Genomic DNA, 15,269 nt, shown 5'->3' on the forward strand with positions numbered 1-15,269 from the left:
GCGGCTAGCTGTATATATCTCCGCGCACCCCGCCAGGTCGCGCACAGCGCCCGGAGCCCAGGCGCCTCCCCGCCCCCTCCCCGTGCTCCGCGGCGGCGGCAGCAGTAGCAGCAATATGGCTGTTGATGGGTGTTCGGGGTGGCGCTGGCGGCGGGAGGAGCTCCCCCGAGCCCCTGCGCCGGCTGCCCGTTGCTAGCTATGGCAAATGGTGGTGGCGGCGGCGGCGGCGGCGACGGCGGAGGCAGCAGTCTTAGAATGAGTAGCAATATCCACGCTAACCATCTCAGCCTAGACGCGTCCTCCTCCTCTTCTTCTTCCTCCTCCTCTTCCTCCTCCTCTTCCTCCTCGCCCTCGGTCCACGAGCCCAAGATGGATGCGCTCATCATCCCGGTGACCATGGAGGTGCCGTGCGACAGCCGGGGCCAACGCATGTGGTGGGCTTTCCTGGCCTCCTCCATGGTGACTTTCTTCGGGGGCCTCTTCATCATCTTGCTCTGGCGGACGCTCAAGTACCTGTGGACCGTTTGCTGCCACTGCGGGGGCAAGACGAAGGTAACGCGCGCTCCGGGCGCCCGCCCCCTGCGCCAGCCCTGCCGCTTCTCGGCGACCCCTGCAGCCCACCTCCTCGCTCCGCACACAGTCTCTGCATCCCTGCATCCTCCTCTGCCTTTCCCTCGCTGCCTTCCCTTCCCTCTGCTCTGCCTGCGCCCTCGGATTGGGGCAGCGGGCGGCGCGCCGGGGGTGAGGAGTTGCCCCCAACAGGCGCGCTCCGGGACGCGGACGCCCAATCGCGTCCCCTTGTTTATTGTGCGGTTGTTTGCAGCAGCAGCTGGAACCAAGTTGGGGGACGCACGCATCTTGGGTGCTGTGATGCGGGGTAGGGAGAGCCAACCCCGCGGGGACGGAGGAGGGGGCCCTAGGGTGCGTATTCTGTGCGTCTCACCTGCCCTGGCTCGGTGGGCGAAGGGGAGTCCATCAGCCCGCCCTTCAGGAACCTGTTGGGGAGATAAGTTCGTGGGGTCACAAGGAAGGGAAAATTCTTTGGGCGAGGGAGAAAATCTTTTAGATTAGGGAATTCTGGGGGAGAAACGGGGCCAGAGGCAGTGGGGGGGGGTTAGGAGGACGAGAGAAAGTTGGGGAGACCTACCCCAGTTTGGGAGGCATCCCATGGGACTGCCACTTTAGGAACGTCGCGAAGTCACCAATCCCATGTCACCTCCTCCATCCTTGAATATTCTCCTGGAACATACTCCCCACCCCAAGTTCTTCTGCCTCAGTACTCGCGCCCCCAGGCCACCCACTTTGGGTCCCCGGAAATGCCGGCAGCGGCGCGGAGCTGGAGCGGGAGGTCTCCTCTGTAGTTGGCCGAGGCTGCGGGTTTCACACCGAGCCTCTTCTTCGGCGCTTTTAAGGTGGCTAGATGCTGGCTTCAGCTATTCCTGGTGCAGTGACGCCCACCAGCCCCGAGGTTCACCACACCTTGGATGTATGGTTGCTGGACTGGCTGCCCAGTCTGTCACCGTGTCGCTAGATATGTCCTCTCCCCCCCACCCACTGGCTGGAAACGGGGTGGGGGGGCAGTTTTTGATAGAAAACTGCAGAATCAAAAGAAAGGGCTGGAAAAAAAAAGTTGATAGAGCTGCTTTTTTTGTATGTACTTCCCATCCTTGGGGACCTCACAGCACCAGTATTTTTGGAGGGAGGGATATGAAGGAATAGTGCAGGGTGGAAACCGACCTTGGTCTCCAGTGATCACACCTTTTCTAGTAAAGTTAATCCAAGGATCCCCCTACCCCCAGACTTCCACAGCGCACAGCAACTTGTAGCGGGGGACGTGGTTGCTAAGGAAAGAAGTGGGGAAGCTGGGTCTGTCGGTGGAGGCTGGCTATAAAAACACACGGGTGAACTGAAGCTCTGTCTCCTGATCATTAATTATACATCATACTGGATGGTGGAGCTCAGCTGTGTTTTGTGGCAGTGCATTTGTGTTTTGGAAAATACTGGTGTGTTGGAAATAAAAGGAGGACAACAAGCCATCATTCTCGTCCTCATCCCGCTTCTCTGGAGGTCTCCAGATGTTGGCCAGTCAGCTTTCGCTGGAGTTATCTTCTCAGAGATAGAGGTTTTCCTTCTTTCTTGTCAAGGAGGAAAACCTCTCAGCTTCCAGAGAAGTCCTCAGATTAAGCAGCATTTTAGGGGTGAGACCAGTCTGCTCTGTGCCTAGCCCTCCTCCTAATACCACACTTACGCATAGAGCCTTTTCACACACTCCCTCTCTCCACCTCCGCCAGCAATCTCCAGGCCTCCTAGCTTCTTTTCCTTTACTGAGATCCAGTGACTGCCCTTAGGGGAAAGCTAGCTGGGAGTTGCACAAAATCTAAAATGTTCTCTAGACACTGATTTTGATGCACTTTTTGACAGCCTCCTTTGTCTCAGGAACCGGGCAGTTTTGATCAGAATGCATGTTGTTTTCAATGAGTAAAAGTAAGTTTTGATGTTTTTGTGCTCCTGGGGTTTTAAACCCAGCTTCTGAAATTTGTTTTTACTCTGCGGGGCACAGAGATATGCTAGTGCAATGCCTGTAGTGAACTGCTAATCAGGGAGTTCACCTAAAGAGTCTCTTTTGTACATGATGACCGAGCATAACTTCTGTCCATTTCCGGAAGAAAATTGGTTTTGACAATCACCCTTAGGACGAAAAAACAAACAAACCCAAAATATTTAGTTCCTAAATATTTGGCTGTATTTTGTAGCTCCAAGACCTGCTGAGTGGACATAACTGGAAGTTTCTACAAGGAACCAACCTGGACGAGAGATGATTGTGGTGTTGGTTAGGAAACTGTGAGGCAAATGTAGAATGCCATCAGGCCACTTTTGATACCATTGGAGTCTGTTTTAAAATATGCCCAGAATCTCTTTAATACCTGGCCCTTTGATTTGTTCAGTTGAACTGTGTATAGCCAGCTAATTATAGCTAGTAACTTAAGGCCTTTTATAAGCTTTTCTTTCCACCCTTGAGATCTGTATTTTTACTGCAATCATAGTTTTTTGTTCTTCATTCTTCTTGCTTTCCAAGTATTTCGGAGTTGGGTTTGAGTTGGGAAGAATGCATTTGGCTAAAGTTTGGTGTAAGTATTTTTAGTGCAGGTTTTCCCAAGCAAACCCAGGCTGCTTTTCCATGGAATTCTACCAGCTCTCAGCCGTGTTCATTCTCACCTTCATTTAGCCCCAAGATGGTATGACCAGGAGCTGGGTCCAGGGGAAGACAGGTCTTGTCAGCATTTGAAATTCTGTGGGAGACAAGTTTCAGGAGGGAGCTCTGGAATCACGAGGAGTCGGTCTCTGGGATTACGCATCCTTTTTGATCAAAGGAACTGAGACTGTGGACGGCAGTTGTGGGCCATCTCACGGTTAGCACCGTTGGCCACCAAATCTCAGATGATGAATGACTTTACTCTTTTGAAAAGAATAGAATGTGGATTTTTGTAATAAATAAAGAAGAAAAGGAATAACACTTTCCCCGTGGTGGGAAGTTGAGCACGGTCATTCCAGTACGGTGTTCTTTGTGCACTTTTTCACATTACTGTTTTTCTCTCTGTTGGATTCTGTCAGAGCTCTGTATTCACTTGGCCTTGATGTTTTGAGGCCCAATCCAGTAGCACGCTGTCGTGAAAAGGGAACTGGGTTGGCAGCCTGAACAAGGCTGTGACCTTGAACAAGTCATTTCACCCCTCTGGTCTCTTTTTCCTTGGCCATAAATTGTGAGGATTGAATTCTCCAACTTCTGATACCCCTTCCTGCTCTATGCTTCTATGCAGGAGACAGAGTGGAAAAATTTGAAGGAACTATGGGTAAAGTTTCTAGCTCTGAATGTGTCTTTGCAATTCTCCAGCAGTTCCTTAAGGAATCCAGCCTTGGGGAGCTTACATGGCTTTATTCCCATCTTCTATGCTTCTTCCAGCATGCAGCCTGCTTCTCTTTAAATGAATGGGGAAACTGAAGCTCAGGGCCAGATGTCCTGATGGGGCCATACTTCAGACACAGACTCACTCCGGCTCTTGGTGTGAGCTGTCTTCCCTGTAGGAGCTTGGGCATGATCACGGATGGTCTGCATGTAACGAATTATTGAGGTGTCTCCATGACAGTGTCTGAGAAAACAGCACATTCTTCTGTCAGGCTCATGACTGATATAAATATCAGATCCCATCGTTGTTGTTGTTAGGTGCTGTCAAGTCAGTTCCGATTCATAGTGACCCTTTGTACAGCAGAATAAAACACTGCCTGATCCTGCTTCATCCTCAGAATCATTGCTGTATTTGAGCCCATTGTTGCAGCCACTGTGTCAGTCCATCTCCCTGAGGGTCTTCCTTTTTTTTTGCTGACCCTCTACTTTACCAAGCATAATGTCCTTTTCCAGGGACTGGTTCCTCCTGATAACATGCCCAAAGTATGTGAGATGAAGCCTCACTATCCTCCCTTCTAAGGAGCCTTCTGACTGCATTTCTTCCAAGACAGACTTATTTTTCTGGTAGTCCATACCCATTGCCATTGAGTCAATTCTGACTCATAGCAACCCTACAGGACAGAGTAGAACTGCCCCATAGGGTTTCCAAGGAGCAGCTGGTGGATTCTCACTGCTGACCTTTTTGGTTAGCAGCCAAGCTCTTAACCACTGGTCCGTGGTATATTCAATACTCTTCACCAACACCATAATTCAAAGGCATCAGTTCTTTTTCGGTCTTCCTTATTCATTTTCCAGCTTTTGCATGCATATGAGGTAATTGAAGATACCATGGCTTAGGTCAGGTGCACCGTAGTCCTCAAAGTGACATCTTTGCTTTTTAACACTTTAAAAAAGTCTTGTGGCAGCAGATTTGCCCAGTGCAATACGCTGTTTGATTTCTTGACTGCTGCTTCCTTGAGCGTTGATTGTGGATCCAAGTAAAATGAAATCCTTGGCAACTTTAATCTTTTCTCCATTTATCATGATGTTGCTTATTGGTCCAGTTGTGAGATTTTTGTTTTCTTTATGTTGGGTGTAGTCTATACTGAAGGCTGTAGTCTCTGATCTTCATCAGGAAGTGCTTCAAATCCTCTTCACTTTCAGCAAGCAAGGTTGTGTCATCTGCGTATCACAGGTTGTTAATGAGTCTTCCTCCAATCCTGATGCTGTGTTCTTCATATAGCCCAGTTTCTCGGATTATTTGCTCGGCATACAGATTGAACAGGCATGGTGAAAGGATACAACCCTGGCACATACCTTTCCTGACTTTAAACCATGCAGTATCCCCTTGTTCTGTTCAAACAACTGCCTCTTGGTCTGTGTACAGGTTCTATATGAGCACAATTAAGTGTTCTGGAATTCTCATTCTTTGCAGTGTTATCCATAATTTGTTATGAAACATCTTTCTGTTATTTTCTGCTTTCAGCCAGGATGCTTCTGACATCAGCAATGCTATCCCTGGTTCCACGTCCTCTTCTGAATCCTGCTTGAATTTCTGACAGTTTCCTGTCAATGTACTGCTACAACCGTTTTTAAATTATCTTCAGCAAAATTTTACTTGTGTGTGATATTACTGGTATTGTTTGATAATTTCCACATCCTATTGGATCGCCTTTCTTTGGAATGGGCATAAACACGGATCTCTTCTAGTCAGTTGGCCAGGTAACTCTCTTCCAAATTTCTTGACATAGACAAGTGAGCGCATCCTGCATTGGCATCTGTTAATTGAAACATCTCAATTGGTATTCTGTCAATTCCTGGAACCTTGTATTTCACCAGTGCCTTCAGTGCAGCTTGGACTTCTTTTTTCAGTAGCATTGGTTCTTGATCATATGCTGCCTTCTGAAGTGGTTGAACATCAATTAATTCTTTTTGGTACAGTGACTCTGTGTATTCCTTCCATCTTCTTTTGATGCTTGCTGTGTGTTGTCCAGTATTTTGCCCATAGAATCCTTCAATATTGCAGCTCAAGGCTTGAATTTTTTCTTCAGTTCTTTCAGCTTGAGAAATGCTGAGTGTGTTCTTCTCTTTTGGTTTTCTATCTCCAGATCTTTGCACATTTCATTATAATACTTTGTCTTCTTGAGCCGCCTTTTGAAATCTTCTGTTCAGCTCTTTTACTTAATCATTTCTTTGTTTCTTTTTAGCTACTCTACCTTCAGGAGCAAATTTCGGAGTCTCTTCTGACATCCATTTTGGTCTTTTCTTTCTTTCCTGTCTTTTAAATGACCTTGTGCTTTTTTCGTTTGTGATGTTCTTGTTGTCATCCCACAACTCATTTGGTCTTTGGTCATTAGTGTTCAATGCGTCAAATCTGTTCTTGAGTTGGTCTCTAAATTCTGGTGGCATATACTCAAGGTCATACTTTGACTCTTGTGGACTTGTTTTAAATTTTTTCAGCTTCACCTTGAACTTGCATATAAGCGATTGATGGTCTGTTCTTCAGTTGGCCATTGGCCTTGTTCTGACTGATGATATTGAGCTTCTCCATTGTCTGTTTGCACAGATGTAGTTGATTTGATTCCTGTGTATTCCATCCGGCTAGGTCCATGTGTATAGTCACCGTTTATGTTGTTGAAAATAGTTATTTGCAATGAAGAAGTCGTTGGTCTTGTAAAACTCTATCATGCGATCTCCAGCGTCGTTTCTGTCACCAAAGCCATATTTTCCAACTACTGATCCCTTTTCTTTGTTTCGAACTTTCACATTCTAATAAGCAGTAATTATCAATGCACCTTGATTGCATGTTTGGTCAATTTCAGACTGTAGAACTTGGTGAAAATCTTTAATCTTTTCATCTTCGACATTAGTGGTTGGTGCATAAATTTGAATAATAGTAGTATTAACTGGTCTTCCTTGTAGGTGTATGGACATTATCCTATCACTGACAGCATTGTACTTCAGGATAGATATTGAAATCACTTTTTTTGACAGTGAATGTGATTCTGTTCCTCTTCAATTTGTCATTCCTGGCATAGTGGACTGTTTGATTGTCCGATTCAAAATGGCCAATACCAGTCCATTTCAGCTCACCAATGCCTAGGGTATCGATCTTCAAGCATTCCATTTCATTTCTGACAACTTCCAGTTTTTCTAGATTCATACTTTGTACATTCCACATTCTGATTACTAATGGATGTTTGCAGCTGTTTCTTCTCATTTTGAGTCATGCCACATCAGCAAATGAAGTTCCCCAAAGCTTTACTCCATCCATATCAAGGTCTTCTCTAGTTTGAGGAGGCAGCTCTTCCCCAGTTGTACTTTGAGTATCTTCCAACCTGAGGGGCTCATCTTCCGGCACTATATCAGACAGTGTTCCGCTGCTATTCATAAGGTTTTCACTGGCTAATTTTTCAGAAGTAGATCATCAGGTCCTTCTTCCTAGTCTGTCCTAGTCTGGGAGCTCCACTGAAACCTGTCCACCATGGGTGACCCTGCTGGTATTTGTAATACCAGTGGCATCCAGTTTCCAGCACCATGGCAATACGCAATCCTCCACGGTACAACAAACTGACATCTGAGTGGTGGTCAGATCCCATTATGGGTTGGCAGTTGCCTGGGGTCTGGCCTGACACGTTCAGTCAAGGCTGCAGGTTCATTTCTCAGAACTCTGGATTCCAGATTTTCCCTGCTGCCCTGTCTCGGGGACTCGGGGATCAGCTGCTACTGTGGTGACTTCAAATACTCCTTTTTGATCTCTTGGGGTGGCCTTGGAGAAGTCCTGAGGACCCGGCCACTGGTGAGCTCCAGCTGACCTTCCTTTGTCCAGAGAGCTTTTGCTTCTTCATTCTGGCTGTCTTTATAGAAATACATACTTTAGAGGAGACTCTGCAGTCAGACAGACCCAAGTTCAAATTGTGGGTCTCACACTTAATAGTGACACATCCTCAGCTGGCAGCCACTCCGGGCCTCAATTTCTTCACCTGTAAAACGGCCATAATGTTGCTTATTTTGTAGGATTCATAGAAGGAGTGGCGGTAATGTATGTATGTTGTTGTTGGTATCGGCAGTCGAGTTGAACCCAACTCATGGCAACCCCATGCACAATGGAATGAAGTGCCGCCTGGTCCTGTGCCATCCCCATTATGGGTTGCAGATCGGACTGTTGTGGTCCATAGGGTTTTCATTGGCTGATATTCAGAAGTAGATCACCAGACCTTTCTTCCTAGTACGTCTTAGTCTGGGAGCTCTGCTGAAACCTGTTCAGCAGCAGAGTGATGTGCAGGCCTCCGCTGACAAACAGAGGTTGACTGTGCATGTGGTGCGTTGGCTGGGAATTGAGTCTAGTTCTCCTGCTGGGAGGTGAGAGTTCTGCCATTGAACCACACTGCCCTCATAATGGACATATAAACAAAAAAAACCCCATTGTCATCGAGTCGAATCCGACTCATAGTGACCTCATAGGACAGAGTAGAACTGCCCCATAGGGTTTCCAGGGCTGAGCTTTACAGAAGCAGACTGCTACGTCTTTCTCTTGTGGAATGGCTGGTGGGTTCAAATTGCTGACCTTTCGGTGAGCAGCTGAGCACTTAACCACTGTGCCACCAGGGCTCCTTAATGTATTAAAAAAAACCATTGCCGTTGAGTCGATTCTGACTCATAACAATCCTATAGGACAGAGTACAACTGCCCCCTGGTGTTTCCAAGGAGTGGCTGATGGATTTGAACTGCCAGTCTTTTCTGGTTAGCAGCCGAGCTCTTAACCACTGTGCCAATCCCTGGAGAAGACAACAAGCTTGGTAAAGTAGAGGGTTAGGAAAAAAGAGAAGAGCTACCCCAGCTTCACAGAGTGTTGGGTTTATTTCCTCTGATTCATTGAACTAGTGGCCCCTGAAGTACACAGATTATAATACATAGAATTTTGGAGCCAGGAGGAACCTCTAGACCCTGAAGTCTGCTGTCCTGGGTCAAACAACTAGGTGGGATCAGACTGAGATTTGGACTCATGGCTGTTGGCTGTTGCCAGTCCAGAAGATGGAGCAGAGACAGCCAAGGAAGACTCCATGGATGAGGCCCTGGTGGGATAGTTAGTGTTCTGATGGTGGGGAAGTCGGTGGGTGCACACTGATAGCGGGGAGGGGGGTCCAGTAAGCAGTAGGCCCAGCAGGAGTGAAACCCCGGGATGGCTGGTGGATAGGCATGGCTGCCTATCATTGTACCCCCAAGGAGAGGCAAGTTCTATCCTTGATACCCCAAGTCCAGAGCTCATGGACCTGCTGGTCACACAGTGGTCACCTGTCGTTCTGCCCGGGTCTGCTCTTCCTTGACAGCCACCTAGAGCAGTGCCTCCCAGAGCGTGTTCTGTGGAGCACTTGTCATTGAAGATAACCTGTGAGGAAAAATTGGGAGTCTTAGTATACCCCAGCTCCCCTCTTGGATTCACATTGCAGGCTTGGAGAAGCCCTGTAGCAGAGGAATTGATTAAACCACCCTTGAATGTTTTCACTTGGAGCAGCCTTTCCTAGGGGCCAAACCTGGCCTGCTGTGCAGTGACCAAGAGGCAGCCGTGTGACCTTGGCATGGACTTGACTGCTTTGTGCCTCAGTTTCCTCACCTGTAAGTTGTTAGTTGCCATTGAGCCAGCTCTGACTCATGGCGACCTTATGTGTAACAGAATGAAACGTTGGCCTGTTCTGTGCCCGCTTCATGATTGTTAGGGACGGTAACAGAGCACAGCCCTATGAGATAGGTACTCTCATGAGCCCGATTCTGCAGGCTTTCCTAGGAGGACCCTGGTGACCCACGGCCTCCCTTGCAAGCGCTGGGCTGGCTCTGCTTCCAGATGCCTGGGGGCCTTGCCCAGATAGGCACCAGGAAGAAAGGAAGAGCCAGACAGTTGTGTGGTCTGGAGAAAGGATTTCAAGGCCAAGGTCAGCTGGGCCTCATCTTTACCTTGCTGCTGTCTTCCCTGGATGGGGACATTCATTAGGTGCCTGGTAGCAGCGGGTGAGTGCCTACTTTGGGGCTCTTTAAAAAAAACTTTATTAGCAGTATAGGGGAAGCCTGGTGCTGACACCGTCAGGTTGACACTATCGCACTGCCAGGGAGTCCTTCCCAAAGTGGAGAGCCAGGGCGCCCAGCTCGCACTGGTGGTGGCCCTGCTAGTCTGTGACTCACAGTAGCTAACACCATCTTCCTGGGACTTCAGAGCCAGGGAGTGCCCGGAGGGACGCCTCTGGGGTTCCATGTTTGTGCTGTGCAGCCGCAGCCTCTGGGGCCCTGTGGAGAGCACTTGTCCTCATGGGGATGTGTGTGGGGGCCGGACAAGGCCAAGTCTCCCCACAGGAGACTCTCCACAGACTCCCAGGTACAGCAGGGAGCAGATCAAGAGCATCTCCTTTTTTGAAATGCTTCTGGAGTCGGTAGACCCTGGGCTCTAAGCCCACGGAGAGGGAAGCACAGGGGCTACCCTCAGAGGCAGGAGGACACTGTGGACAGAAGGCCCAAGGAACGCTTACTGAGGAATGTCAGCTCTCAGCCCTGAGGCCTGGGCGAGCATCTAGTCTTGTGCTTCTCAAGTCTTAACATGCACAAACCACCTGGGAGGCTGTCGACATGCAGATTCTGATTCTAGAGGTCTAGAGTGGGGCCTGCATTCCTGAATTTCTAACAATACCCCGGAATCCCTGGATGGTGCAGATGGTTAACCTGCGTGGCTGCTAACCGAAAGGTTGTGGTTTCAATCTACCCAGAGGTGCCTGGGAAGAAAGGCCTGGTGATCTACTTCCAAAAAATTAGCCATTGAAGACCCTGCAAGCACAGTTCTACTCTGACACACATGGGGTCACCAAGTGTTGGAGTTCACTGGGCGGCAGCTGGTTTTAATAAGACCCAGGAGCTGCTGCTGTGCAGACCACGCCTTGAGTTGCAAAGGTCTGATCCATCCCTTAGCTTCTAGGCAGTCCATCCTGGAAAACAGGCCTATTTTTAAATATGGAAATCCTAACACTCCAGTGGTGGGAAGGAATGAGAGGAGAGGAAGAAGAAAGGACAGCCAGGTCGTGAAAACTCCGTTCAGGGCCCACCAAGGAGCAAAGCATTGGACTGGGCATCTATTGCTAAAGCTGGCTGCCGGGCACCTGCTCCGAGGAGCCCGCAGCACTGCTGGTTTGGGGTTGGGTTGTGGTGGGCACGGTGGCATTCTGCAGAGGTCCAGGGTGTGGTCTGTGTGTTATCCATCAGGCTGTGGGCTCGCTCGTGCACCAGTAGGTCGCACTGCAGGGGGTGAGGCTTTCCAAAGTCCAGGATGGCCACTCACCAAACCACCTTCTTGCAAAATTAAAGGCTAGTGGTGTAACCAGGCCTGCACTGTGGTGATGCTTGAGGAGGACAGCTGGTGGCCACTCCCTCTGGAACATTTGAAGTTGGCGGGTGGCAAAACTGCCCGCCTGAGTTTCCACAGGGACCTGGGTGGGCCTTCCCACACTTGAGGGTTTGACTTCAAAGAATTGGGCTTAAGATCTGGTCATCCTGTGGGGAGAGATGTGTGGCACCGTCTTATGTGACCCTCCAGCTGCACTTGTTAAGAAATCCAGCAGAAGAAATTGAAAGTCACACCTCACCATGGCAAGGGTTTTCTCAGCTCATACTGCCGGGGACTTTTTCCTTGAGAAGTACTTTTTATGCTATCCATCATCAAAGGGAAAAATCTTTGGAATAATGCTAATAAGGAAGGAACCTTAATAGTGTGCTTATTCAGCAGTCAGCATGAAGTAGGGCTTCATTTAAATCTTAGCACACAATAGATTCTCAAATAAAAGTTATGGTTATTGTTACTTCTTTTATTTTGCATATTAAGGGCATACTGTATGCCATAATTGCTGATTCAGTGGTAGAATTCTCACCTTCCATGTGGGAGACCGGAGTTCGATTCCTGGCCAGTACACCTCAGGTGTGACCACCACCTGTCTGTCATTGGAGGCTTGTGTGCTGCTGTGATGCTGAACAGGTTTCAGTGGAGCTTCCAGACTAGAGCAGACTAGGAAGAAAGCCCTGACAATCTACTTCTGAAAACCAGGCAATGGAAACCCCGTGGATGGTGCAGGACTGGGCAGCATTTCATTCCGTTGTGCATGGGGTTGCCATGAGTTGGGCAGCTAACAACAGCAGCAGCAGCAGCAGCAACAACAACAACATGTGCCAGAAACCCTGCTAGATGTTAAAAAACCAAACCAAACCAGTTGCCGTTGAGTCGATTCTGACTCATGGTGGCCCCACATGTTTCAGAGTACAAATGCGGTCCATAAGGTTTTCAATGGCTGTAATCTTATGGAAGCAGATCACCAGGCCTTTCTTCCATGACATTGCTGGGTGGATTTGAACCGCTAACCTTTTGGTTAGTGGCTAAGTGTAAACCGTTTGTGCCACTGCTAGGTGTTAGGGGAAAAAGAAATAAGACACAGTCTCACCATCTGATTGTTAGGACTTTTACTTGACAGGGTGGGCAGGGAAAAAACAGTTATCTTTTAATGTGATCTAGGTATGTCTGACCTCTGAGTTGACTGCAAAATCTGTGAGTACAGAAACTGCATCATGTAACTGTAAACAGACACACGTGTTAGGAGAGTACTTTATGTAGTGGTTAGCTGCGGTCCCATGGGAGTACAGTCGGTGCGAATAAATTTTGCTACTCTCTTGGGTAGTTTGATAGAAGTTACAGAGACATTCTTGGTGAGAGCAGTGGGCTTGATCTGGTAACAAAATGATGTTTGAGTCATTCCTGGCCATTAGTTATTCATGCCACCCCGCTTAGCCAGGGGCTAACCAGGATATATAGTTCGTGACAGACGGCTGTTTCTAAGGTGGATGAGTCAGGGAAAGAACAGAAGGGCAGCTCCAGAGAATGGTTGCTTTAGGATGGAACCTTCTTTGTTTTCTGCATTATTTGGTGATTGTCTTTGGGACATTATGTCTAATGGCCAATTTGGAAACACAATTGGCACTCCAGGCCCAGACTGATACACTTCATATTGTCAGGCAAGTCTTGGAATCATCCCCCTGTAAGATCTCATTACCGAAGTGACTAACGCTTCTTTACATGGGCAGGACTGCAGTTATTCCAGACATCTCATTCACTCTATTCTCTCTGCTGCTTTGTTTGTTCCTCCCTACCAGGTTTTCTTGGGGGCCCAGATCCTGCTGACTCTGGGCATTTCAAAGGTAATTAGCAGGATAGCCTGTGATCTTTTCTCCCTTCCATGTCTCCATCGTTTCCTTTACTTCCCTTCTTCCTTAGTAGTTCTCCTTCCTCAAGGCTTTTGTCGAAACTCAGGGTCATTTGATTTTGGTTTCTAGCACAATATGGAAGGAGCCCTCATGGTGAAAATGGTTAAGCGCTCATCTGCTAACCGCAAGGTTGGCCATTTGAACCCACCCAGCAGCTCCACTGGAGAAAGACCTGGAGATCTGCTTCTGTGAAGGTTACAGCCAAGAAACCCTTAGGGAGCAGTTCTACTCTGTCACATGAGGTCCCTGTGAGTCAAAATTAACTCGATGGCACCTAACAACAACAATAGCAGCACAATAAGGAGAAATACTTTGACTTAAGAAAGGAATGGGGAAGAAGTAATCAAGGGAAACACGACATTAATCTCCCTGTTGTCAGAGTTTAATTTTATTTGGGGGAGGTTTTTTTTTTTTTTTTAAAGAAAAGTAGAATTTTAGATTTGTGATTTGGAATGAAATTAGTTTCTGACTTTTAGCTCCTGAAGTCTTGGCCTTGTGATTTCTTTTTTGAAGGGGTTTTAAGGCAGGAATTTTCAGGAATATCCTTCCCAGGGCCACTTCCAATGGAATGAAACTGCCAAGAGTATGGGCCTGTATTTTTATATGCCATTGGAAGGTGAATTACCTACAAGTTTACAAACACTGGGGTGCTTATACATAGATTTCAAGTTGAAAGTTCAAGATCAGTGTTTATTTTACTTTCCTGTTCTCCACTCCTTTTAGTGCTGGGCAGTCCCGTCTCCTCATTTTCAAGAGTGAATTTGGAAGAGGTGTGGAGGGGCCTCTGAGGGTTTGCGGCTTCTAGTAAGTCCAGGGGAGGAGCAGAAGGATCGAAGTTTGCAGGTTAATGGACAAGAAATAGGGCTTGATTTAGCAGGTTCAGAAGCACGTGGAATGGTAAGTTCATAGCTGTGGAAGGGAGCCCTTCTGCCACATCTCCAGAGATGGGAGTGTTCAGTATCTCCTGAGGTCACCATTAGACTGGGGACAAACTCACCTTAGAATGAACGCAAAAGTCTTTCTCCTTGGTACTGCACTGTCTCTGGGGCACTCGGAACCGGTCTTGGTTGATGAAATTTTTCAAAATTGAAATTCAGTCCAGGAAGGCCAGGAGCTGTATGATATCTACATGTCAGCAGTGTTTGAGATGCAAAATGACCTTAACTTGTGGTGCTCCCATGCGGACAACCTTGTTTTTTTCTCTGATGGCTTCCCTGATTTCTTCCTTCTCCTGAGGCAGTGAGGTTTCCCCTTGCCTCTTTTCCCAAAGTTTGGACGACGGCCCATTCTGACTGTCGGGTCTAACGGTTTGCCTTCTGGGATCTGCCTGGTCCTGTTAGAGCTGTGTGTGGAGGTTTCTGGCTGACCTTGGGCCCTAGTCACCCCTTTCTTTTTTGTATTGTGGTAAATATATATGTACTGTAACATTTGCCATTTCAACTTTCTTCACATGTACAATTCAATGATGTTAGTCATGCTGTGCACCCATCATCATCCGTTCCCAGGTTTTCCCATCACCCTTAACAGAAGCTTGGTGTCCCCTAAGCAGTGAGTCCTCCTTGCCCCTCTCTCCTGCTTGCCCCTGGTGGTGGTTGTTAGTTGCTGTAGGGTAGACTCTGACTCATGGTGACCCCCTGTGATCTGCGTAAGGTCGCCTCAGTGATATGTGCCCTGAACTGCCGTGGTTTAGCTTCCTTCACAGTTCAGCACAGGGCTTAGCCAAGAGCAGATGTAATTTTGGGGCCATGCCAGGAATCAGATGTGGGGTGGGGGTCCTTTGTTTGGAAGCCTGAGTTGAACTCTGCTTTCTAGTTGTTGGTTCTTTTGTGTCCTAAGGAGAGAGAACAGACTTGAGTCTTGAGCCTCTTTTTACATCTTTTAAATAGAGCTGTTCCTTAGAATTGAAGGTTGTTCCCCAGCTGTTCATCTTATTTCTTCTCCTCTTGGGCTTCTATTTAAACTTCAGTCAGTCACTGTAGAGTTGATTTTGACTCATGGCGACCCCATGAGCATCGGAGTAGAACTGTGCTCCGTAGGGTTT

The 15,269-nt window shown here is 47.8% G+C and overlaps 1 protein-coding gene across 30 annotated transcripts in view; it reads left to right on the forward strand.

Annotated features, from left to right (window-relative positions):
* Positions 1-30: 30 nt before the first annotated feature.
* The window catches only part of KCNMA1 (potassium calcium-activated channel subfamily M alpha 1), a 915,613-nt gene continuing 900,374 nt past the window's right edge, over positions 31-15,269 (forward strand). For 19 of the 30 annotated variants that reach the window (XM_004383170.2, XM_012557503.1, XM_004383177.2 and 16 more), the window contains exon 1: positions 37-552. In XM_004383170.2, coding sequence (XP_004383227.1) covers positions 199-552 — 354 coding nt within the window. In that variant the 5' untranslated portion in view covers positions 37-198. Of the gene's footprint in view, positions 553-1,292; positions 1,630-15,269 lie in introns of those variants that run through there. The other 11 variants (XM_023737654.1, XM_023737655.1, XM_004383187.1 and 8 more) reach the window with 2 other exon arrangements.

This window comes from Trichechus manatus, unplaced genomic scaffold, assembly GCF_000243295.1.
Source record: "Trichechus manatus latirostris isolate Lorelei unplaced genomic scaffold, TriManLat1.0 scaffold00106, whole genome shotgun sequence".
Taxonomy (NCBI): domain Eukaryota; kingdom Metazoa; phylum Chordata; class Mammalia; order Sirenia; family Trichechidae; genus Trichechus; species Trichechus manatus.